The following is a 26737-nucleotide window of genomic DNA, read 5'->3' as shown; positions in this document are numbered from 1 at the left end:
ATTAATTCCAACCACCGGTGCAACAGTTCAGTGTCTGTCAACTAAACCACCGCAACACAAACATGTACAGCACAACAGTCACATAGTCACGTATCCACCAATTATTTCTCTACTAATGCTGACCGAGGCTCACGAAGGAGGTGTTAACAGTTGTCTGAGAACCCACTGAGACAATGGTATAGCACAACAGGATTAAATAACCATGAGGAGAAAACACATGTCTGTATGAAAATGCACAAAATGCTCAGTGAACAAAATTCGCAATCTTCAAAGGTCACATAGTGAAGATGAGGACAACACCCACACGAGGAGAAGAGTTCACACCTGGGTGTTTGTACCATTTAGAATGAAATCCTCTTTCCACTCATGGGAGTTTTTTCGTTTTTTTTTCCTCACCATAATCTTTTATCATTTGCTTCTCAAGGTTTTCTCTTTCGATTAGCTTCTAGTCGTCTAGTCATTGGTGTGGCTGTAAAATCCAGGTCACCGTGATTTGTCAACTGTATTTTAAAAAGTGACCCAAACAGGTTTCTGGGAAATGAAAAGGCGAACCAATTGCTGTCACTCTGTGGCCAAAGCGGAAAAGTGCAGTTTAGTGAAAAACTCGCAAAAAAAATATGTGTTATTTTACCTTTGTGAATAAGCGCTTGTAAATGTACTGACTTGGCATCAGTTTTCGGGTACTTTGCGCCACCTTGTGGACGCAAAGAAAACCGCAAACGTCTGCGAAAATGTACGTAAGGAAAATGTGCGGTAACTTTCTTCGTGTCCACGAGGTGGCAGCAAAGTGAGGGGAGAGTTACCCGGAATCAGCCGATTTGACTTCTGCAACTTCCCGGCATTGAGACAGATTCACTTTCATCTATGAGCACTTTATAAAATAGAGTTTTAGTGGGGGCGCTGTGCTGTAGTGCTTTAAACACTGTGTCCTACTAAATGAGATCTGTTTAATTTCCAGTACATAAACTGAACACTTTTCACCCGACTGCTTCAACAGTGCAATATTGCTGCACCGGTGTCGGTACTGTACTGTACTCCGGATTACCTTTACTGAAGCGATCTGTGCGGTAAAGGTGTCAGAGACTCTTTCCGGGGCCTCACTCTACTCTCTTCCTTTCTCCCCTATTGTGTTTTGGAGGGAGGAAAAAAATAAGACGTATTGCACCTGTCGTACTAACAACACTTTTCTCACAATGAATAAAAAGTAGCAGAGCTCAGTCCAATAGGAGTGGAATTAATTTGTGTTTCAAATTAAACTGCGATGGACTGGCGTCCCACCCAGGGTGTAAACCCAAACCCTGCTGGATGGGCTCCAGACCGCCGCGACCCTGTCCAGGGCAAGCGCTTTTGAGAAAATGACCGAAGGTGAGTTTTGTTTTAATTAATAAGGTGAATGGCCTTATGAATCACTTATGAATCATAACTCGGAGCGAAGGCAGCATGTTCGATAAAGCCACTGATGGATTATGCGCGGTTTAGTTTAGTTTAAATCCTGAGGTGCAACAAAACTGTGCATATGTAGTTCCCCGAGGTGTGTTGTGTCGTGGTGAAAGTGCTGTGCTCTAGAGGTTTAGAGGTTTTAATTAAAAAATTTGAATTTTGAATGGGGGGGGTCCGTGTACGTTGCGTTCATTGTTTTTTTTTTTTTTATTTAACGTTGAAAGCAGAAAAATAAGAAAAACGGTTTTTTTTTTTTTTTTTCTCTGAGCACACACAGACATATAAGAAAAGGACTTCTCGTTGAATCATGCAAAGTGTAGAAATGAAAATGTCATAATACCAAATGTGATGGCCTCAAGTAGCCGAACCTAGAACTTGAACGTAGAACTTTGCGGTGCTTAACAGCTGCACTTAATTAGTAATAAGATTCTCAAGAAGCAGCAGCTGAAAAATAAATCCTGCCGATCATGATTTTCGTGAACATTACCCGTGGACATCATGTCGTCCTCCTTACCGTCACTCTCTGTCTTGCCGCTTTTGAAAAGCACCTCGTGATCCATATTCACTTAATGACTTATGAATCATAACTCGGAGCGAAGGCATCATGTTCGATGAAACCGCTGATGGATTATGCGCGGTTTAAGTTAGTTTACATCCAGGTTGTTCAAGAATACCACAAAAGGAAATAACTCAAAGTTAAAAAATTAGACGGCAAGAAACTATCATTGAGGCATATTTTAAATATTTCACATTTTACATTAATATTGTTTTTAAACATAGTTAATTCATGTTTTTTCAATTTTAAAACAAAAAAAAAAAAAAAACAAATTAAGGTATCGTAATTCGAGGTTTGCTTTTAAAATTCGAATCTAAAAACGAAAAAACGCAACGCAGACGGACAAAACCACTCATAGGATTTATACAATATATTTTCGTTTAATTTGTCTACAGTCTTTTGTTTTTCCTCCACACTGTTCTCAATATTGCAATACAACTGTGGACCACAATCTGTTCATAACTCGATTTGTTTGTAACTCCAAACACTGCATCGCAATGAATGGAAACCTACAGAAATCTCTCCGTATCCACAGACTAGGGTCTGGAGAAAACCTCAGATAAATTTTATGATAATGTTGAAATAATGGTACATTTTCATCAACTGCTTCTCTAGAACCTGTCCTGGAAACATAAGGCAGGAGGCAGGGGGACACCATGGACACCATGGATGTGAAGCCAGACTAGAAGGACTTTAAAGTTTAATTGTCCTGTATTGTCTCATATGAACCATATTATGCAACGTTTGTCAGCACATTTGCAGTACATTGGAACATGTGCAATGGAGAAAGAGAAGTGAACATGTGTGAAATGTGCTGTTTGGGAGCGCTGAAGGTCTCTGAGATCAACGTGAGAAGATGTGCGGAGACACGGCCGTGAATCTCAAGAAGATATCGCTCTCGCTCTCGCTCTCGCTCTCGCTCTCTCTCTCTCTCTCTCTCTCACTCACTCACTCACTCACTCACTCACACTTCTCTGTCAGCCACTGAGGAAGCCGACCCTGCCCGTGCTGCCTTCCACGGGAGATACAAAGTACCTCTTTTTGTCCTTTTCCTTCATTAACGCCAATTAAAAAGGAAAATATTATAGAAATATACAGATCATAGCCGACATGCAACTCAATATACTGAAAAAAAAACAGGAGCATATGAACAAACACGAAACACCAGATATACATGACGACACAAATACAAAGTAGCTGTGCGCACCCCGCCAGTTTTCGAAGCTCAGCGATGCGATGACGCGACAGGACGTTTGGCTGAGAAAGAAGTTCCGACACACGCAGAGTCACGGTGCGTCACACCGCAGCACTGTGCCCCTCCGCGCGCTATTGCAGTGACTATGATCTATAGCTGCTCTTTGGTCCTTCCCTCACCGAGCCGGTAGGGTCCTTGAGGTTCGGTAGTGATCGGGGATGTGTCCCAGCAGCCAATCGGCGTACAGGGCTGCAGAGTTGTACAATGTCGCGATACTTCAGTGTCAGTCATGCTAGTAATGCATGACGTGTCAAATTTTATATTCCGATACCAAGATGCCTTGCGAAAGACTTATTGGTTTTAGTAAAAGCCACCATGAACGGGACAACTAGATGCAAACTATAAAGGAATCCCCATGAGCGTGTTAGGGACTGGGCTGTGTGCCTCCCTGAGGACGATCCCGGAGATGAGACTTCTTCTGACGCTCCAGGGTCTTTCTTGGGAGAGCCTTAAGAGAGGCACAAAAGCTAGGAGTGGGGGGGAGGAACAAGGGTCTTCAGGAAGTTGGGACTGGCTCCTTAAGCAAGATGAAGGTTAAAAGAGTAGCGGGGGGCGGCAACACAAAAAAAAAAAAAAAAGCACCTCAGTCGCTTTCTTCCCCCCCCCCCCCTCCTCTGGGCAGATTCAGTCATTCCCCCCCCCCTCCGGAGTTTTCGCCTGGAGAGGGCTTTCTCTTCTCCACCTATCGCCCTTTTAATTCTTCTTTGAAACCTTCACCTCTGCTTATCACCCTCTTAATTCTTTTTTGACCACCACTCTTAGGAGATGCTAACCAACATCGCATTGATTGTTGAGAACACAATCAATCACGTCGGTTTACTCTGTCGCCACCAGAGACTACAGTAGCACCTCGAGCACACTAAAAATAGGCTGCACCTTATTATTTATGTCTCTCTTAACGCCTATGTATTGGACTCATGGTAACTATGACTAGCAACTGATAGCGCAAGGGTTTCTGGGATACACAATCTGTAACGACATAATTAGATGATTATAAAAAGGGAGGAGTTAAACTGCGTGCTTTCTGTTCTTTGTATCCATCCGCGACAGTAAGAGCGCTTCTTCGGAGACGGAGCGCGGAGTAAACTCGTGAGCATTCGCATTCTCATTCTCACCTTCTGAGTTCTCTGGCTGTCCATTGGCATTATTGTTATTACTGTTACCGTTATTTCTATTGCATTACTCACTGACATTGTCATTATTTTGTTTTGTGCAGTATTTGTATTGTATCTGTCTTGTTCATAGTCTGAGAAGCTTTCGAGAAGAATTTCATGATACTTGTACTCGGTATTTGTACCTATGACAATAAACTTGAAACTTGCGATCGAATAGTATACCGCGTCGGATCCCCATCAGCGTGTTCCGCGTTACCGTGTGTTTGAGCGGGAAAACGCAATAATTTTAATTGTCTAGACTTGGGTGACGTAGAGGGAATTCTTTTTTTCCCCACGGATGAGAATGGATCACCACCCCACCAAAAGTGTCTGGTTCCACACACTGTCCAACTTGACAGGAAAGTATTCCTCCATTCATCATTTCCGATAATTAAAATCTTTATTTCAGAAATAAATTAATCCTAAAAACTGCCATGCCAATAAATAAAATTCAAAATAAAACAACACTCAGTAAGACCAGCTAATATAATAAAGACCGCATGGCAGAGCCTTTAAAACACTAAAAACATACCCCACGCACGGGAAATAAGGGGGTAATTATGTTTGCCGGAGAGCAGAAAGAGGAGAAGCCCGGGGACGCCAAGGAGGCTGGGAAGGAGGGCTTGAGACGCAGGTCCGTGAGGACCGAGAGAACATTTTTTTCCCGGTGTGTCGCTGCTCTCATGAAACGTTCATTATGAACAGTGTGTGTTAAGGGGTGTGTGTGTAAAGGAGGGGTAGTGTGAGAGATGCCCTCATCTCAGGCTGCCAGTGCGGGACCTTTTTAAAACTAAGAGCATCGAGGCGAATGAAGGCGGCGAGGGAAGAGCCCCCGCCCCCGGCGACCGACCACCAGGGGGCGCCGCTGAACTTCCGCACCGAATACAGACTAAGCGCGAACGGGTTTATTAATAAGCGCAGCAAAAGGTGACGTCACAGTTTAAGTTCTGCTCTCAGTGTTGCCGTAGTCTTCTCGTTCCGTCGTTCGGGAAGCAAATCGCTGGAAAAATTTTTTCTTGAACAAACCACACACAATATAAAAACGTTAATTGAAAACAGTGAACCTAGCCAGGGGGGATAAAAAAAACCTTACAAATTACAAAACACTCAACAACAAGACAACCAAACGCCCTCTACGGTAAAACCTAATTTAATATTGAGCACTCCCATGCATACCGAAATCTATTTCTATGATACCGGAAACCACGAAAACAACCCTCTACTACTAGAAACTATGTGGTCGAGAAATCCACAGCTAGCAAATTCGCAAGAACCAGCACAGCCTCCATAAAATAGCTTCCTCCTCCTAAGAAAACCCTTTTCTTAATCACGGAATTTCTTCCTACCAACTTTCCCAGCGACACCTCCCTACAGGCCACACACACTCAACTGACGGTGGGCCCGTCGGAGCCACACAGCTGTCGACTGCTGTTCGCGCCCCATTTCTTTCCTGTCCCTCTTCGCTTTTCGCCGCACCTTCTGTTCAAGGTGCTGCGATCATTTTCAGTCACAGCCGTGTCTCTGATTTCCCATGATGCCTCAGCGCTGCCGATGGTGCAGCTGCGAGGGGCGGTTCAGCGGAGGAAGCTGTGCGCGCAGCAGGGCCATGACAGACCAACGTGGACGGAGGCGCAGTGCCAGGCGCGGGCGCGTGCTCGCGCCAAAATACCAAATGCCTCGTCTCGTGGCTTCGCCGAAGCAGCCTCGCGGATGGTGCTCGTCGGACGCGAGCACGTGCGCTGCGTGACGCGTTACAGGGATCATATTCATCGCTGGTGAGCAGTAAATCGGCATCAGAGTGAAGATGAGCGAGTAACGATGGTAAGAAGAGGTGGCGCAAGGCAAGGCCACGTTAACCGTGTTACGAAAATTCACTACTAAACGTTCCTACTTTGGCAGCAGAGGTTTTTCTGCCACCTTGTGGACACCCATGAATACTGCAGTTAATATGAAAGGTTTTTTTTTCCTTTCCAATAAATGAACGAGGTGTACTAACCGTTTTTGTCCACACGATGGCAGATAGTGCCGAAGTCAATCAATGTAGTACAGCTCTTGAAAGGACTATGTTCAAGGAAAGGAGACCTTTCACTTCCAGCCTGACTCATGTGAGCCGGGCTGGCACAGTAGTTTAGGTGTTGGTCTTGTCTTCGAGAAGCCTGGAATTTGAGTCCTTCATGTGGAATTTCTGGGAAAAAAAAGGCCTTCTTCAAATACAAGAAGAGTTTTGCTTTCAGCAACAGGGCAGGAAGCGGTTGTGTAGCTGAGCGCTTGGAACAGCAAGCTTGAATTCTCATTGTTCTGAGGTTCTAAACTGTCTTTGGATGGGTTTCTTGATGGTTTGACTTCTGCTAGACTAAGGTCTATCAAAGGTACACAAGATATTTGAAGACCTTCACCACTCAGTGAGGGTGATGTGGTTTCTGTGGTACTTTTTTAGTGTGCACCCCTCGATATCAAATCCTGTAGAAGCCACCCTGCTCTTCTTGAATAGCCCTGCAACATACTCACGTTTAATAACACACGTGCTAAAAAAAAAAAGAAAAAAATGAGATGATACGGCTGGCTCTGCGGTGCAGTGGTTAAAGCTCTGTGCTCCTGTAAAGGTGAGTCAGGGATTAGATCCCAGTGCAGGACAGGTCAGTACCTTCAAAGTAACTCCAACCTTTTAACCTGACCAACATGCGTGGTGAAATGTGTTGTTGTCGATGAACTGAGTCAGTTACAACAACGAAAAGTAAACCAGTTACTTTTATGTTTAAAAAGTAGAAAGGCAGATGCTTTCCTCCAAAGCAACAGTCAACACGCTGTGTTTTCAGCCCATACCTTAGTCACCAAGGTGACTTACAAGTCACACACTCACCCGTCACCGGAAGGCATGCTGTATCACCCACACAGTGCGGAAGAACCCGAAGAGCATGTCTTGGGATAGTGGGAGGAAACCAGAGCCACACAGACACACGGAGAACATGCAAACTCCACACAGACTGAGGAGGAAATCAAACGCACGTCCTCTCCCACCCACCCCCGGTGCTGCGAGGCAACAGCATTACTCACTATGCCACTGGGAAAGTAAAGGAATTATTTTTACTGACATTGTAAGATCCAATTTACCACAGTATTTCTGGTGAACCACTGCCAACCTTTTGGTAATTTACTGAAGATCCTATTCGGTCAGTTCCTTTGACACTGAAACTGAGTGTATCATAATATATGAGAGAATACTATATAAGATTTAGCATGTATGATTTAATAGTAATAAAAAATGTACAGCTGCTTTTGATGCTAAATTGCAGTCCAAATGTTGTTTGGAAAACTGTAACTTAACATTCTAATTTGTTTTCGGAAAAACCATCTGCTAAACAGATAAATGGAAGAAAGGTGAGCACAGGGACAGCTGGTAGTGTAATGGTTAGAGCTACTACCTCTTGGTCTGAAGAGTCCAGATTTGATCTCCAGCTGAAGTCCCCTTAAGAAAGGTACTCACCTTGAATTGTTCTTGTAAAATTACCTAGCTGTATAAGTGGTAAAAAATTGTAAGCTTGTAGTAACTGTAACCCTAACATGGTAAGTTACCTTGGACAGAAATTGCCTAATAAAACTAAACAAGCATTGCATTTCCATACTTACATGGTTTAAAAAGCACTTTGGTAGGCCTCAGCTAGTCAAGTAATAAGTTTAACACATGGAAAATAACCACAAAAGTAAATAACTCTGGGCTTTTCTGAAGGGAAAACTAATGATATTATGAAATACTCTGACCGCAGTTTGCAGCAACATCGTCCCGAGAAGGACACACCCGAACCTAAGACCGGCAGCAAAATGAAATATCAGATGTAAAATATGTATGGCCGTTTCATCGTTTCCCCGAAAACTGTACAGTTCCCACCACCTCCTGTAAAGTTTGCGTTCGGCGTCCATTGAAGCCGAGGGTCTCGGCCAAACGATTCATAGTTTGGAGAAGAACGGAAACGGCGAAGGCCTTCGGCACATTTGCTGCTCTTTCGACGCGGAGAACAAAATGTAACACGTCAGAGAACGGGAATTCGACACAGACAACTGCGTTTTACCCTGGAAAATGACTTTCCGTTATTGCGGTGAAAAACATCGCTCCTAAAATAATAAATATTTAGCGAAGCTGACTTGAATAATTGTTATTTAAGGTGACGCGGAGTGCCGAGCGCGTTCTGGAGAGAGATGAAAAACGAGCTGAAACGCGTACGTGGATAACATGGTTTACACGGTTTACACGGTTTACGGCGGCCGGGCTGCCGTGTTGCCGCGGCTCCTTTCAGGGGGAGCCAGCAGGCGTCTGCCGCCGTGGCCTCAGCCAAGTCCTGGGATGTTCTTGCTCAGAACAAGTGGTATTAATGGGACTTGGCTTCCCTTGGCACGTGAGTCCTTTGTGCAGGAAAGCGTCTCCAGAGGCGGCTCTTCACCTCCCGGCGGGGAGGCGACCGCACGCTTCCCCGGCGCTGCTCCGAGGCCGGAAAACCGCCGACACCTACGTCGGCGGCCCGCGTTCGGCGCGCGTGCCACGTTCTGGGAGACATCGCGTTCGCAGCTAAGAGCTGTCATAATAAGGGACTTGACTCGGTTCGCTGAATTATTATGGGGAAGGAGCAGAGGCCAATCATTAATCTCAACAAAACGAGGAGGTGCTTCTTACATAGTGCTGTGGAAGAGCTTGAGTTTGGCGTAGGAGACAGTTTAGTGTTTATTTCATGGCGTGCCACTGATCGGGTGTTTGGTTCAAACACGGCACTAATAATCAGCGTGTCCTTTAATGCAGCTTCCGGAAACGTGTAGCTTTTTAAAACTCAATACAGTGGTACTTTTGCCCATTCGGGTAATTCTCAACGCAGCTCCGGTTCCTGGTTACCGATTCTGAGCTCAACAACACAGTAAGAATGTAAAGTTGCTTAAATTTGAGTGTTTACATTGTTTCAAACACTATAGCGCAATGAAAATGAATCATATTTCTGTGTAATTTAAGAATCAGCCCAGGAGAGTAACATACAGCAACAAAAAAGATTTCAAAAGCACTTTAATGACCCCAGTAGCACAATCATTTACTTAAGCAACATTTTTTTGTGCATATACTTATATAAACAATATCTACATATTTCACATTAGAGACTGTTGTCTTGCATAAATATTTCTGAAAGTGACACAGAGATGATTCACCCTGTTATCCTGCCACGCCACATTCATTCATTAAAGCTCATTGAGGGATATGTTTTCAAACCATCACATTTTCCAAACCAACTACTGCAGTGGTCTGCAATCATCCTTCACAACAGCGCTACACACTGGCCGTGCTACACCTGACACACACCTGCTCCTGTTGACCAGACCCCACTGCTCAATCACCGCCCTCGATTACACCTATAGCGTGGAGTTACCACACGTTCAGCTCTTCGGTAACATCTGCCACGCACTGCGCTGTACCCCATTATACGAACAGAGCGAGCGAGAGGAAAGCAAAAAATAAAGAGCACAATGTAGATACAAACACAAAGGGACTAATTCTATAATTAAAACCAGTTTTAAATCAGGTTAACAGCTTTTTAAACAAGGTTTCGTCAGTCACTAGGACACATACGGCATGTGAACGTGAAACGGCAAAATGAAAAAATGCAGTACAACTCCTCAAACAAGGAAACCATATAAATAGATAATCTAAACTAAAATTTCAAAATATGGCAAAACAAACAAAAAGGACTAACGCCAACAAGATGTATTAAACATTTTCGGAATGTCAAAATCAGGCCATTTGTGCACTTATATACCAGCATGACCTGCACGTAACTTACTTCACTGTCAAACTGTAACCTTTTCCTCGCAACATACCCTGTAACACAAGACACAGTACCATTTCTGTTAACACAGACGTGTAAATTATGCTAAATAATGTGCTACAGAAAGCATAACCATGACATTTTAGCATTCACATTCAAGATAATATAAAAAAAAATGCACATGCAGACAGACAAAAAAGGTAATGAAAACATTTTGAATATCCTGAAAAAAGTAGAACGATAAAACTGTATGAGAAATGAAATTTGTACCGTGTTTGTTTTAATATGAGTCCCGCCGCTGTGAGGGATCTTACGATAAAATTAGGCATCTGAGATGAATATCTAAAACGGTCTTTGAACAAATTAATTTTCAATTTCAGTTTCTCAATAATATTCATTGTCTTTTTCAAACTTACTCAAGTATTACTATTACCTCCAGAGTCAAAAAAGGCAGTAGTGTAGCTTCTGCTGGAAACTTTCAGGTTAGAGGTTCATGTGCTTCACCTACCAGCCTGTGGCTACATTCCGATCTTTCCCACCCTTACTTTAAAAGTCATATAATTAAAATAAAGCCATCGTGTCTCATGTCAGCTTTGGAGAGGTTTAAGTCCTGGTCCTGCTGTAATCTACTGTACTGTTTCTCTGGGCTGAAGTGAAATTCATACCAGACAATAAAGAACACTGTTTGCTGAGCACCCTGCAGGTCATGGCTGGTGAAGGTGGGTCTTATTCCAACATGCTGCTCATAACCGATGGGAATCGTTGGGCTGGAATCGGTTCAGTCTGTCTGGATCGCTCGACGCCATTTGGGAGAAATCCCGGAAGATGTCTTGATAGGTTTCATCGCCTGCCGTGGAAAAAACAGATTACATAAAGAGTCTGTTGTGGAGAATTTCACAACCCTTAAACATGCAACATGTGTTCAAATGCTGACAGTGACATTTCAAACCAACGTACGGTCGTTGCCCAGTTAACGTCAACGTTAGAGACCAAAGCGCTGCACTTGTCTGCTAGTTGACCCGTTGGGTTCTATGACTCGTACCATTAAGTTCAACAGTTGGGAAGTGACAATATACAGTTGTTTGAATTTGAAGTTTCTTCAAATTCAAGACATAATACATTAAAAATAGCAGCAGAGTTACAAAATTAATTAAAAAAAAGAAACCTAGATTATTAACTGCACCTGACCCATGTCTCTTAACCAGAGTATTTGATGGACTCATGAAGGACAGGGGTCGTCAAACAGCAGGACTGGTGTTCATCTGGCTGCTGCAGAACACTCTTTTCTCCTGTTTTGTTTTATTATGTGTTTTATTTATTTATTTCATGTTTTTTTTTTACATTTACTCATCTAGCAGACACTTTTCTCCAAAGCACCTTACAACTACTTACCCACTTACACAGCTAGACAATTTCACGGAAGCGATTTAAGCTAAGTACCTTGCTCAATGGTATTACAGCTGGAGGCAAAACTCGAACCTTTGGGTCCAAAGGCAGCAGCGCAACCAGCTGCCCTTTTATTTTCGCCACCAAAAATACAGACAACTGGGAAGCCTTACCTTCTTTATTTAAAGTGCGGTATACATTATAGCGTATGTTTCAGGTCTGCGTTTGCAAATAATCTATTAGTTTTGATATTAATTTCTCATAAACCTGTAAGCAATGAACACGTGACAGCCGTAGCACCTCTGAAGAGGCAAATTTTGTTGCTAGATCGTGTAGGATTTGACAAAGCCTTGAGCTCCAATGAAAGCATGCGTACGAGCGCGGTCTCTAACACGGTCCAGAAATAGTTCCGTCCTTCACCGTGTTTGCTGTTAACGGGGCAATGACTGTACCAGATTAACGAATGAGTAATGGTTACAATGGTTACATGCACAGAGACATGAGCACATAATGAAAGTATTTACAGGAGAGTGCGAGAACGGTCGAGAAGACCAGGCGTACCTGCTGGAGGGCAAGAGCAGCTCAACAGAGAAAAGAAGAAGAGTTAAAGTGGAAGAGTCGAGGAGCTGAGAACAGAGCGGAGTGGAAACGCGGAGAGAAATGGCACCGCTGAGGTCACACAGTAACTCAGTACACCGGTGGCACGCAGAGAGGGAGGGAGGAAGAGTTTCCCCAGTGTGAGTCCATCAGATGGGCCACAAACCCCTCCGCAATAAACAAGAGCATGTTCAATGTTGCCAAGAACGCAATACCTATATACACAATGAAACAGAGCACAACGCAATGACTCACAAAGGCGGGTTCAGTTCGTAGCAGAGTTGTATTTAAAGTGCGTGTTTCGTGTACAAAAGCACAGCCGCGCTGGGCCGCACTGTTAAGGAGAAAGCGGAGGGACAGACAAGACTCAGACGCCAAGGTGACAGATGAGAAAAGAGGACGACCATCAGCGACAGGGAGCGGCGGCAGAAGTAAATGTGTGATTAAGGAACGTGAAACGTTCGTATCTCTTACTACTTCACCGCGACTTGGCATTTCTGACAGCGTTAAGCTACAAATAATTTCAGTTTTAAGGCAAACACTTATCTCATGCTCACAGCTAAGAAATGCGTACTTTTTAAATCATGACGTGTCAGTGTAGGAGTTCATAAGTGGAAATTTTACATCGCTGTTTTGTGAATCTCAGCAATAACCAACACCTGTCCTGCAATGAGCTACTGAGAAAACTTGCTAAATAAAAAGAGTGTTGTGAAATTTCTTACATACATACAATACACACATCCACAAATACATCAGTACAAACACTGTGTGTGAGGGGAGAAAGACAGAACCCTAGTATCACTGCTGGCTCAACACTTGGGGATATGAGGTATTTTACCTGCTGTGGTTCCATAACCACATATTAATCACTTCTTCATCTACTCAATGTAATGCACTAATTCCCCTGAATTTATAAAAACAGAAGAAAAAAATATGGCACATTTGCAGTATAAATTCATTTGTAGACATTTATACAATAATCTGCTTCATAAATTACTGCTAAATCAGTACAACATTCAAGGATTGTAAATATGGCAAAGGGGAAATATTTTCCCCCCGCATTTACTCTTAAGGAAGCGACTATGGCTATGTTCACTATATATTTTTATTGCTAAACCAAAACAATCTATCTTTATACTACTGTCCACATTATATAGTTTCATAAAGAACAAGAGGAGGAATGTTTTTAAAAAGTGGTTCGTTGAGGCAATAAAGAGAATGAGAACTGATCGAGGTGCAAAGTTACAGCTCAGATATTCAAGGCCACACAGGTTACTCACTACCTGCGTCTTGCTGTGGTCACACACTGTACAACAGAAGGATTTTCTTGTGCTGCCTAATTCCTAAAGTGAAATCGCTTATTTTCCTCTTAAGCCAAGGAATCACAATCTGCTCGTTGCCTGAAACGTATAAAGTGGACAGAGCGTCGGTGCCGAGAGGGTCGGAGCAACTATTTACAGCATCTTTTTTCCCCAAGTGACCACGTTCGTTCAAGCGTCACGACCTCCTATCCGCTCCAAAAACTTTCACCACATTCTCTGATCATCTCTTCTATTCACAGATCTTCCTGCAGCGAAGTATGTACGCTGGCAAAAACAGTGGTACTGAATGGAGTTATTTGAACCGTAAGAATATGTTGACGGTTAACATGCATGAATGCTACATTGTATAATATGGCTTTGTTATTTTTCCCTCTAATTTCACACGTTACTGATGTTAAAACAATACTAATGTAGAATAATAATAGTAATATACGGTTGAAAATATTTTCATTTTACTTTGAGAATTATATGTCTATGTATCTCTGTCTATTGGTGATGCACTTTTCTTTACTCGGAATTGCACGCTTTTGTCCAAAGCAAAACACTTGTATCCTAAGATGTTTACAGTGATTTACCATTGATACAACTGGGTAATTTTTACTGTATCGATTCGTGGTAGGTAAGCTGCTTAACACTACTCCCGCAAAAGGTGGAACTCGAACATGGATCCTCCAGTTCACCTTAAGGTCTCAGATGTCAATCGCTGACTGGGACGTAAGGGTAGAAGTAGCTTCCGAGTTACAGTTTTCCGATCCAAACGTGCTTATAAATTGCGGAGCCAGGGTATATTTCATAAAAAAATCATTCCAGTTTCCTATTTTATACAACTCTTCAAGAAATACACAAACTCATATACTACATGTATGAACGTTGTATTTTCCTGATGGGTATAACGTGTAAAAACTGTAAAATTACTTAAAAAAAAAAAAAAAAAACCTTCATGTTACCATAGCGACAAACTAATCAAACCATTAGACTGATAACATTAAGACTGAGTAGGGAAGAATTACGCAATGTATGGCGGGATCGGAGCATTTGCAGTTTCATAGCGCTACTGCGGCTGAAAGACCGAAACTGACATGACAGCTGTGGCTACGCAGTTATTTTTAAGGAACTGACAGTACTATTCTACACACTGATATGAGACGAAGCTTCCTGAACAACCAGAATCTAGAAAAAAAAAACACAGTATTGCACACAGAAATGGCATCAGTACATCTCCGATTTAGGCGTTGCTCCAGCTTGGCTGTTGGCTCCTACTCACTTTGGTTATGTCCAGAACCACATAGCAGACAAAACATACTAAAGTACCGCAAATTACATAGTCTGTCTCTTTTTTTTCCAGACGTGTAGTCCTACACGCTGCTCTTCTTTCCAAATACATGTGCTATGTATTCGTGTGACCGCTCATATGTTATCGAGCTTTTATTTGCTAGCTATTAACTAACGGCATCAATCGTTTAATTCAGCACATATTATAAAATTAATCTAGTCTGTCGTTGCAAAAGTGCCCTACCATGTTTTACATTCCCCTTTCATACACATCTTAATGCCATATTCCCTTTTTGACCAAATGTAGGACCTCACTGTGTCTTTTTGGGTCACTCACACCGGTATTTAGTATGGAAGTACAGTAATGTATGCGGTTTTGGACTCGGCCTCAGTCTGTCGATTAAGTCTCTTCCAGCTGCCGGCTTATGAACTCCTGCATACACTTCCTGTACTGCATCTCCGTGTGGCTGTTGGCTGCGTATTGACCTGACTGGCCGTAGGGCCCCTCCGACTCCCGCATTTCGTCGTTCATCTTGGCCAGACGGAGTCTGTTGGTGAGGAAAAGAAGGGGACAGGACCTCAGAGGACAGGCCGTTACACATGTAAACTACAGCTACTGAGACGTTACACAAAAACTGCCGTCCAAACTACACGGCAGTAACCATCTCTGTTTTTATCGACAGGAAAAAGAAAAAAAACATTAATTCATTTTACGTCAATAAGGTACTTATTTATTGATTTATAGAATGAGCTGTTTATCAAATTAACTGAAAGTATGCTCATCAAGGGCACCATAGCAGGACGTGGGATTTGAACGTACAACCTTCAGGTCGCAAGGCAGCAGCTTTATCCACTATGCGTACCACTATACACACTACAAACGACACATATAAAATGTGTAACAAATGTATATTCTAAAATATTTGCCAGATTATTTTATGGAATTGCCATGGTATCCTGAAGTCCCAAAGCAGGACAAGTGAAATAAAAATGTATTGCAACTTCATATTTATTTCCAGTGTCTGTAGAATATATATGCTGTATATTTTAAACACAGAGCAATTTCAGTATAAATCACAGAAGCAACGACTGCACAGTGAGCTGACATACAAAGTGACTATGTCGGCGTTGGCAGCCTCCACGGCGATGGCCAGCGGAGTCTTGTTGTCGATGTCCACTGCGTTCTGACTGGCCCCTCTCTTGAGAAACAAACACACCTGGCTGATGCACACAGCAAAGAGAAAGAGGACAATGGCGTTAGAGCATCGCCACCGCGATGACCCTGAGCTGCTTGCCATTCATGAGCAAGGCATGCCGGTTCCTCACATTCCAAACATGTGCACATTTTCAAAGACGCTCACATTTTTCCCCGTTTACTCTTAATTGCATATTCTTAACGGAGCTGTTTTCTGATGTTTCTGTCTATTGTGGCGCGGAAGCCACCTTTGTTTCTGGTATAGCCATTAGAAGCCGGTAAAATGCATTCAGACAGAACATGAGTGTGGGACCACCTTCATCCAGCTCGCTTTAGCGGTGTTTACAGCTTATGTCTGGTGTTTACGGTTGGCGATGAGACAGCAGATACTGGTTATGTTCACGGCATGACCGATGGACTTCATACATACCGACAAATAAGCCACGCTATTATGGGGAACTACCAAAGTAGCGACATATGACCCATAGAATTTTTTTTTTTCCACTTAAATGTGAGATTTTGTTAAATCAGAGTCTATTCATTCAAGGATTTCCTGTAACGTAAAGAAAAATAAACTATTTCGGACTGAAGGATCTGTTAGCAGGGTAACGTGGGCCTCGCTCTGACTAACAGTCCGGTTGGACCCACCCAGTGTGGCCCAAGGTGGTGGCGTGGTGCAGCGGGCCTCGGCCGTAGGCGTCTGGCTGGTTCACGCTGGCCGCGTTCTGGAGCAGGAACTCGCAGGTTACCAGGGAGCCCTGGAGAGGGAAGCGTAAACACAAACACACAGAGGCCTTTGTGAGCTGCATCTGGGAAGGTGACAGACACCAAAACTCACTCAACACATTCGCACAGAGGATCTTCAAAGCCCTTAATGCTCACGAGCCTCCAGCGACCACGCTAGCGTAGGAGACAGGCCCCCTGCCGCAGAGACGAACGAGCTCGGGCGCGAGGCCTCCGCTCGGTCTCGACCCGCAACGTTCTGTTTAAACTCTTCGGAGGAGTCGGTCGCACGGTAGCTAAGACGCAGGAGTCAACGCGGCGTCAACCTGTCCAAATACACTTAACGTCCTCCTGCGAATATATGACGGCGCGCATGGAGCGCAGCTATCTAACAGGGATAATATTTAGCTCCGGAGCGTGCCCAGAAACTGCTGCGACCTCAGAGCTATTAATACACCGCGTGTGCAATTATGGAAGGTCGTTTTTACACGTCTGGTATCGGGACGACTATGAAGCACAAGTCACGGAACAATCAGAGACACTGCTGCTGCGCTCCGGAATTTCAGACGAAGGCTGACACTCACCCCCTGCACCGCCATGATCAGAGGCGTCTTCTTGTCATCGTCCACATTGGCCCAGTTGACCTCTGCGCCGTGGGCCATCGCCTCAGCCATGTCGGGCAGACTGCCAGCGCAGGACGCCCAGAAGAGCTGCAGGCCAGGGGAGTATGGCTTGGGCTCCCGGGGAACAGCGGACCCCCGTGCGTGTGGTGGCAGGGGGGTTGGATCTGGGGCTTCTGTCACACGCAACACGCGGCCATCTGGGTTGGTTTCAGGGTCGGAGAATCATGGCAACGGCACAGCTTCATTCCGCAATAATGTCTTTGAGGATGTTCCTCGTTCACATTTATTCATTGAGTAGACGTTTTTCTCCAAAGAAACTTACACTGATTTACTCTTTTGTAAAGCAGAGCCGTTTTACTGTACCAGGTCAAGGTAAGTACTTTGATCAAGGGTGCTACAGCAGCGCCAGTCAGGGTTTGAATCTTCACTGTACTATAGAATCACGTGCCTGTATCCTAATCTCTCCTCCTGTTGATGCAATGCACTGTGACGTACGTCGCTTTGGAGAAAAGCGCCCGCTAAATGGATCGATGTAAAATGTAAATCTGGGTCCTTTGAGTACCAAGAGTATGTGCTAACTGCTGCACCCCCCGCTGCCCACTACACTTGATCCGCCTCACCTGCTTCGCTGAGACTGTTGGCGGACGGTGTGGAGGCCAGCATCTCTCTGCTGCCTTCAGCGCTGTTCTGGATACCGCTATCGGCGCTCTTTACTGCAACAGAGAATAGTGCGAACCCGTCAGAGCTTCCTGCAGCTCGCATCCCAGCGGGAGAGGCACATGACATCTTCACAAAGCAGAAGGTTCACCTTTTTACAGCAAGGGGTTCGCCAAAGGGGGACGCTCCCTGCACAAAGATCGCACGACCAGTTTATTCATTAGGATGTGCACTGCCAGTCAAAAGTTTGAGTACAAGCAATTAAATTTTTTTTTTTTTTTTTTTTTTACATGGTATGCAGTCAATAAGTTTAATCAGGAACTGACCCCACGTGTCTTCCCAGCCCAAACTGCAGCGGCTCCCAAAGATGCATGACGCTGTGTGTTGCTCTGCTTTCGCTCGCCTGTCCGGATCCTCCCGTACAGGTGTTGCACGGGTATGCTCAAACTTATGACTGGTACTTGTATACAGTACAAGGGTTTGGAATCATACAACACAAACCTCCGTGCGGGTGTTTACGGGGACACTTGAAAACCGTTCTTGTGCGGAAGATGCATCCTCTTTCCGAGCACATTTAAATAATAAATAGTTCAGCACTGCCTGTCGCTTTAGAAAACACACAGCTCAATAGATAAATTTGAATATCAACAATTTTGACTTTTTCTAGATGGTTTCACACTGCTTCATTTTATTTGGAGGAGGGCTTCGTGTGACAATAAAAGCAGCAGATGAGAGGGGTGAGATGAACAACAGCTTGAAAGGAGAGGGTGTGAGAGGACCAGAATGGGACAAGTGAGTACTTACTACTCCTCAGCTGGGAAGTCGTGTCAAAGTAGGAGAAGAGTGAGTCAAGCTCATCGGGACAGAAGAGAGACTCTTTGCCTTCCTCCTCACCGCTGGCCGCTGCTACGCGTGGTCAGAAGTCAGAGGGCACGGGCCAAGAGAGGGTTAGTGCAGATGCAAAAAAAAAAGCCGGGGTGGGGTGAGCCGGAAAACAAGGGGAGGGTGAAGGTGTCTACGGGCTTGGAGGGAGTAGAGGAACAATGAGCAAACTGGAGAGCAGAGAAAGGGACAGACTTCTAGCAGGGCAATGACACGTGGAGAATGCTGGATTCTTGCCGGATAAAATCGTGACCGTATGAGGTCTCACCTGTCACACTGGAGGCAGGGCGCAGCTGAGGTGTGGGAGGTGGTGGCCGTGGGGGCAGGTGACCCGAGCTGTTACTGGACCTCTTCTCCTGTCTGCTCAGGGCGAGGAGCTTGGCCTTCTGCTCGGCAGGGGACGGCCTGTGCACGAACCTCTTCTCCACATACTTTGCCCTGATGTAGGACTCGGCTTCTTGTCTTGGGAAGAGGAACACAAGGAGGATGTTAACTTCTGACGCCATTAGACGAAACCGCCGACCCTGAGAGGACTGAGGAGGATGGCAGAAGAGCACCTTGAGTCTCCAGCCCGTGGCTTCCTGGTGGCCAGTTCCTGTCGTCGCGCTTCGTATATCCCGTTGATCACCGCGTTCCCAAGCTCACACATCAGCTGCGGCAAACACACGTCCCACATCAAGACCGGATACCCTAAGGCCATGGCAGTCCGCTCAAACACTGCAGCCACATCAATAAACCCCAGACACATATTACAGGATCGCCTATTGACCGAGCGTCAAGCGAGCAGGTTCGGCCGATGTTCGGAACATTGGTTTGTAATGAAAATGTCCCAGGTTTGAGTCCAAAAGGGCCCAGAGAAAAGTATTTAACATGAAAAGCTTCAATAAAAATGCAGCTGCAATTCATCCTACCATGACTAAGAGTGGGGAGGGAATGCTCTGAGTCACTGCTGTGCATCTGTGCAAATGGTAAAATTACTAAACGTAAATAAAATGCTTTAACTATACACAGCATAATATGAAAAGACAATAAAACAGACATCTGCACAGTGATGGAATAATAAAATACAGAAATAAAATGAATACCTTGCCAATTAACCAACCACTCCAGAGGAAAATTACTATTGATCAGGATACCATGTTTACAACACTTCCTCACAAAGTATGAGCTTATAAAAATATATTACTGGGCAAGCACATAATAATAATAATAATAATAAAATGCAAGAAAATCATATCAAAATAAAGTACTCTTCTAAAAAGAAAACAATTTGTCTTATATTTGCCAATTTTTTCCCACATTTTTAATTCTGGAAATTATAGCATGCTGCCCTATATTGCCCCGTCATTTGAATATCCGGTCACACGAGGTCCAATAATGTGCAGATGAACTGAATATAAGTGAGTGAAGTGAGTCTGTTCAATAAAGCATCTGCTGTGTAAATATGATAATAACAACGGAAATGCAGGTAAACACGCCTGTCTAAACAGTGCAGCATCAGGACCAGAGGTGGTTGCTGAGGTGATGAGGGATGTTCAGCTGGCAAAGAGGCGGGCGTGCAGGCAGGCAGGCAGCCCCACCCCCCACCCCCCTTTAGGGCCTGTCCAACCTTCCCCACCTTCCCCACTCACCTTGAGCAGCTCTGGCTCCCAGGTGTCCAGTGTGAGGGACCTCACCTTGGAGAAGTGGACGCCCAGACTCCTGCTCATGTGCAGACAAAAGGGGGAAAGGAGTACAGTGCGTGTCAGCAGGAATTAAAAATGCAGTAAAATAAATTGGGACATTCCGCACGCTGCATCTTTAACTGAGGAAAATGTGAAACTGAGCATCAAAAATATTTCGGTTATTTAATCTCTTCTAGCCTTATAAAATTCTATAGCTTTAACAACAAAAACATCACTGAATCCAGAATTAATAAATAACATGTGAAAGTGAGTGAGCTGGTGAAGGCAGGGCTTTTTAAAGAATGAGGAAAGGCGGAGCCTAACGTTGCAAACAGGATACCTGTGGATGCCGGAGCACTGGATGCACAGCGTGATACCCAGGTTGATGCTGGCCCAGCGCGGGTCGGCGGCTCCGCAGTCGCAGCACCTGTCGTTGCCAGGGATGGCCAGCACCCGCTGCAGAGCGCTCTCCCCTTTGAGGGACCTGTCCTGGGACTCGCTTCCCGACTCCAGGCTGCACGCCGACGCGGACGACCTTCTGTCGAGCTTCTGCAAGAACCAGCACCTTTGGACCCAGATTCTACAAATGCTGCAAAACCCTAGGTACTTCCCCTGAATTGTTCCAGTAAAATTACCCCGCTGAATAAATGGATAAATAATTGCACAAATAAAATTAAAATTGTAAGTCACTGTGGAGAAAAGTCAGATAAATAATAAGGTATATGTAAAATGTGACTGCTCACATCCACATCCTCGCCTTTTTCCCGGAAGGCCGTGGCGATGCTGTTCTGGACGGCCTTGATCCAGGCCTGTCGGAGCTTCTCCGAGTCTGCCTGCATCATGCAGCTCCTGCGGGACGGAGGACAGCGCGTCGGCACTACAGCCGTACGTTGGGAAAGGTACTGATGGGTTACCCGCAGAGCTTTGTCACGACACGAAAATCAGGTGCAGATTATTTACTTTGGCTAATTTGTTTATTTCTCCTGTACTGGACTCTCCTCAGAATGTTTCTGTTCACTGTTTTCTCAGTTCAGACAGGTGTACGCCAGAAACTAAATGTGCTTTGCGCTAGTTCACGTACAACTAATCAGCCTAGTGCTGCACCACACGATAAACACAATTCACCCATAATCCAATAATCCATAATCCAGACATGCTGATAAATACGATTAAAACAACACCATCTCTCATGAGCCCTACCGGTGAACCAGTGGTCATCGTTTCCGTGGTAACAGAAAGGTTAATACAGCAGATTTAGCCATAAAATAGCCAGACTGGGGGACAAAAACCTTTGAGATTTGAGACATAAGTGTGTCTTTGTCCCAAAACATGTGATATAAGCCTCTGATACAAGCCGCTGCACACAATAAAACACCTGCTGTGGAAGTAAAATGACCATTTAATGAGCAAAAATTGTGCTGTATTAAATAAGGTATATATTTTCAGAAGCCATAGCAGTTCATCAATGTTATACAAAGGCTGGGTGTATAAGACCCTTCACGTTTGGGACGGATTTAGATCTTGTTCTGAAACCCCCGGAGAACTGCCCGGTGGCGCCCGTGTGTTCCGTCACTTATACTCACTTCGTCGGAGACACCACCTCAAAGCAGAAGCGACGCTCAATGTCCTCGCAGTGCTTCACCGTACACAGCCGCAGGTCCTCCACCACCACTGTGGGGTTGTCCTGAGAACGAAGGCCAACACTTTGTAAAAGCGGACATTCAACCCGTCACGGAGTACTAAAAATTTTGTCACGAAAGTATTAAGGATGCATTGCTGCTGATCGGGGGGTGCGGTGGCACAGTGGGTTTTGCCGGGGCCTGTTCTCTGGCAGGTCTGGGGTGCCTTGCGATGGACTGGCGTCCCGTCCTGGATGCATCCCCTCCCCCTCCAGCCTTGTGCCCTGTGTTGCCGAGTTAGGCTCCGGTTCGCCGCGACCCCACTTGGGACAAGTGGTTTCAGCCAGTGTGTATGTGTTTCTCATGAGCAGGCAGTAAATATACTGTTAAAATTTTACGTGTATATGGGGCACATCTACATTTGTGTGTATATTTTACGCAGCAAAATAAAAATATACTTACACAGACAGAAAGTACACTTAAGCTGATAAAGCTCTGGTAAAGTGTAATACCAATTTAAACAAATACCATAAACACATAATAATCTAATAATAATACAAGTAAGAGACAAACAAAACACACACACTGTTTGAACTGCTTGTCCCATACAGGGTCGTGGGGAGCTACATACATAATACAGCTGAGCAATTTTTTAGCCTCTATATAGTGGCTTAACATAAAAATCTAGTACTGTAAGTCCCTTTGGAAAAATGACAGGTAAATGAATAAATAATAAGAGTAATAATATTAAATTACTTACTAACATTCTTTTATCGCTGCAGCCTGAACAGCGGTAACATGGATTTCCCACGCTTGTAATACAAAATATGCCAAAACTAACCTCACATATTCATCCAGACATCAGTTAAATAGAGTGTGTGATATTTTAGTCCAGCATTCAAAGCATAAATTTTTCAGTATGGAATAGGAAAATGCACTTTACTGTACATACCCTGAATTTCTTCTGGTAGACTAGCTGATTGTTTCGAATGGAGAACCAACGCCTAAAAAGAAAAACATTGCAGTATTTTTAATATTCAGATATAAAATAAAACACTCACCATGTATCCAAACATGTAAACTAATGAAATTATAGTGGGGAGCACTGATTCGTAGTATTTGTAAAAGCTGTTAAAACAATAAATAAAACTGGGAAAAAGTGTCGCCACCTCTGACAACTCATAACTGAAATGCTTGGAAGATGAGGGATCCAGTGCATTACAATTTAGAGCAAATATGCCTGAATTGCAGTAATAATCTGACTTTTCCTTGCATTTATTGCTAATTATGAGCAATAAAGGAAAAATCTGATCATTCCTGCAATTCAGGCATATTTGCTCTACATTCTATACATGTCTGCAGGAAAAACTTCAAAGGGAGCACAAATTCATATATTAGGCCACCATGTTTGCATAAGGACCAGAGAGATACAGCGATACTCATGGGACAGTCATGGTGCCAGGAACGCTTTCTAAGGCAGCCAGAGAACACGGGCATCTTATTCAGCGTGTAGTCAGGAGAATCGACTGAATTTCATTAAAGTATGTTAGCATGCAAGATGTCAGCAGTTGATGCTGGTGACGACCGAGAGCAGACGAAGGAGACTGGGCGGTGAGAACCAGCACGAGGGTGCCAACAACTTCACGGTCTGACTTTTGGCCCTCTAAGGGAAAACGCACACCTATTCCATGTCTTGAAGGCATTGCTGGCCCTCTTGAAGAGATATCCCTCCATGGCAATTCCATTGTCTGCATCCACATTGTACTCCAGCTTGGTGTCGTCATTCGAAAAGTCCTGGCCAAGGGGTGGGGGTCACAGAGGGACAGAGAAAACAGTAAGGACGTGTTCATGCGGACGTTTGCAAGGAGCAAATGTAGAGAGAGAGAGAAAAAAAAAAAAAAGCAAATGATGTGTCATAAATTCCCCTAAAGACAGAATGACATCTAAATGAATGACCTTTATTAAGACGGTGGCCACAAAACAGTAATAAACTGTCCTTCTATAATTCCGTCATTTTCAGCCAAAGCTTTTGTCTCGATCCAAAAGAAACCTCATTAAAGAGCCTCCGTCAAACACCACCTCGATGCATTTAATTAATCGAGAGGTACAGGCGAGAAAGGTGAACCGAGCCGTTCCGTGAAGTTTCAGGAACCGGCGGGATGTCAAGATCGCATTATATTCCAATCTAGACTTTCGGGTGTAGAACGCCAAATACGGCAAGATGAAGACCGGGACGGAAAACGCAACCTTTGGCCGGCTTGACAGCTGGTGCATGAATTATACATCAAAACATGAGCCGAACGAGGCCGCGAATCAATTCCTGCATCTCGGCTGTGAAAATTTTCTTAGCAATTCCTATCATAAACACTTCAGCTTGGTATAAGTGGACCCCGGAGACAGCAGGCAGTTACGGTTAAGCCCTTACAGTAAGTCCAAGGTCTAATGACACCAGTTACACAACGAGAGCCATGCGTAAGAACGGCAGCTGAGCGGACGGAACCCGCGTGGGCCATTCGGTACACATTACTTATCACACCACTCACCGAAGGGCCAAAAGTGGCCCCTGGGAAGCATCAGACCACCGACGGCAGCAAAAACTTCAAAGGGAGCTTTAATATTTCAGGATTAGTTCTGTTAACACATGCCAGGTTACAGAAGTTGTGCCCAAACACACGGCACTGTGCGTTCCTGTGCCTGGACCCCAGAACAAGCACGGTAAACTAGGGCCTTCGAGAGCTGCGCCCTGCCGGCTTCCCAAAATCCGCTACTAATTAGCTTCTGATCTGAGAGTACAAACAAAGTACTTGGTGCAGTAAAGAAATTGAGAGATGAGATACGGCGAAAAGGGCAGCTGGCAGCACAGGAGTTCGAGCTGTTGGCTTGAAACACGTTTGAACCCGGGGTTGAAGAGCACCACATAGTAATACAGTAAAAATCTGCCTGATACTTGTAAAAACTGAACTGATACTTGAAATGATTCTGTAAAAAAACCACCTTCACGTTTAAACTGGTAAATAAGTGTTGGCATCTTAGCGGGCAAACCTGAGCAAAGTCAACTAGATGAAGAAATGCAAAAGAAAAATGTAAACACCGTGGAAACAAGTTGAATTAAGGCGGTCTTAAACACAATTTGCTCGAGGGCTTTGGAGAAACGCATGAGGTAAAAGAATGAATAACAGCCATAATAATAATAACTAATAATAGCATCAACAGTAATGATAATAATAAAAACCAGAAACGTTACAGCCGTAGAGGAGAACAGAACACGTTGAGAAACTACGCACAAAATAAACACGACGATCTCTTCCCCCTAAACTCGAAGCTCGACAATAATCTGTTTTAAATGATTCTGCCTCCTTTTGTATAACAAAGAACAGAAGGGGATATAAACGATAACGGCTTACAGCCTCTTCATAAACATCTCACTCATAAAGTTGAAAGAAAGCCTACAAAGCATAACAGCCTCCCAGACAATCAATGTTTAACTTTCCCTGACATGATAATGATATCGTATTATATTAGGAAATATGAATATTGCATTATGACACAACCAACCGCATAAAAGTGCTGATAATTCTTCTGTTCAATTTATAATAAACTATCTTGAAAACCTAAGAGTCTGAAATGGGAAACGACACTATTGTATTTGAAAACATGTTTATTTTCGATATCCCATAACAGAATCAGCAAACAGCTGTTTCGTGAAATTAGATATAACTGCGAGCTCTACAGCACAGACGGTTCTCAACGAATTCCCGAAGAACTCGCCACTTATTTGTTATTCACTTTTGCGAACAGTTATTAATAACACTGATTGTTATTACTTATTTATGTTGCTGGGGGTGTGACCGCGCGCCTCGTTACGTGTCACGTGGTTAAGCTGCCGTACGTGAGAACGTCCCTTCGGGGGTTAACAAAAAGCATCGTTCTATCCGAAAAACATCACCTTCTGCGTTCGTAAGGACCCTTTTTCTTCGAAACAGGTGAGCATTTTTTACGATGGGCGAAGCCCAAAAAATAGCATCTGCCCATGATCCTGCACAGGCATCGGGACAAAACGGCAGTTATTTCTTCATAATGCAAACTCTCCGGATCCCGACAAGCTACGACTCTGAGATTGGAAGTCACACTTTACAGAACCCTGAGGAAAATGAAGATGGTGAAATAAGACATGACGACTTGCAATGACATCGGTCTGATTACGAATACAAGTAGTCCTCGACTTATGACGTTCACGGCTTACAAGCACCAAAATTTACGGGACAGCTATTCCACGAACCTTAGTAGTATATTATTTAAGTCCCGACGTTTCGTCGTAAAGTCGAACCTTTCCATCTAATGTAGGATAACATGATAACAAGGCCCCGTATCTGTTATTGTTTTGCTCTCGGTCAGTGTTTGGATGTCTAACCTCGATTGCCAAAACTTCGTGCTTCCGATTCCCTTCAAGGGTTCCGGTGGTGCCGAAACGAAAACGCGGGAGACGACGGATTCAGAAAAGAAAATATTAGCGCGGCACAAAATTATAACTATTTACATTATAATATCTGCATCGGTATGATTTCAACAAAAATAATGTGTGGAATTAGGGGAA

The 26737-nt window shown here is 44.1% G+C and overlaps 1 protein-coding gene across 8 annotated transcripts in view; it reads right to left on the bottom strand.

The window, feature by feature from the left end:
- Positions 1-9372: 9372 nt before the first annotated feature.
- Positions 9373-26737, bottom strand: part of LOC108937329 (arf-GAP with coiled-coil, ANK repeat and PH domain-containing protein 2-like) — a 42533-nt gene continuing 25168 nt past the window's right edge. For 2 of the 8 annotated variants that reach the window (XM_018757174.2, XM_018757175.2), the window contains 15 exons: positions 23825-23937; positions 23096-23147; positions 22108-22208; positions 21268-21373; positions 20865-21073; positions 20492-20561; positions 19418-19512; positions 19129-19322; positions 18783-18884; positions 17942-18034; positions 17283-17518; positions 16624-16733; positions 15891-16001; positions 15267-15328; positions 9373-11050 (listed from right to left, as the gene is read on the bottom strand). In XM_018757174.2, the coding sequence (XP_018612690.2) occupies positions 10947-11050; positions 15267-15328; positions 15891-16001; positions 16624-16733; positions 17283-17518; positions 17942-18034; positions 18783-18884; positions 19129-19322; positions 19418-19512; positions 20492-20561; positions 20865-21073; positions 21268-21373; positions 22108-22208; positions 23096-23147; positions 23825-23937 (1758 nt within the window). In that variant the 3' untranslated portion in view covers positions 9373-10946. Of the gene's footprint in view, positions 11051-12150; positions 15329-15890; positions 16002-16623; positions 16734-17282; positions 17519-17941; positions 18035-18782; positions 18885-19128; positions 19323-19417; positions 19513-20491; positions 20562-20864; positions 21074-21267; positions 21374-22107; positions 22209-23095; positions 23148-23824; positions 23938-26737 lie in introns of all 8 variants that reach the window. The other 6 variants (XM_029254463.1, XM_018757172.2, XR_001966335.2 and 3 more) reach the window with 6 other exon arrangements.

This window comes from Scleropages formosus, chromosome 8, assembly GCF_900964775.1.
Source record: "Scleropages formosus chromosome 8, fSclFor1.1, whole genome shotgun sequence".
Lineage (NCBI taxonomy): Eukaryota > Metazoa > Chordata > Actinopteri > Osteoglossiformes > Osteoglossidae > Scleropages > Scleropages formosus.
The sequence above is the reverse complement of the archived record's forward strand: the minus strand, read 5'-3'. Positions and strand labels throughout refer to the sequence as shown.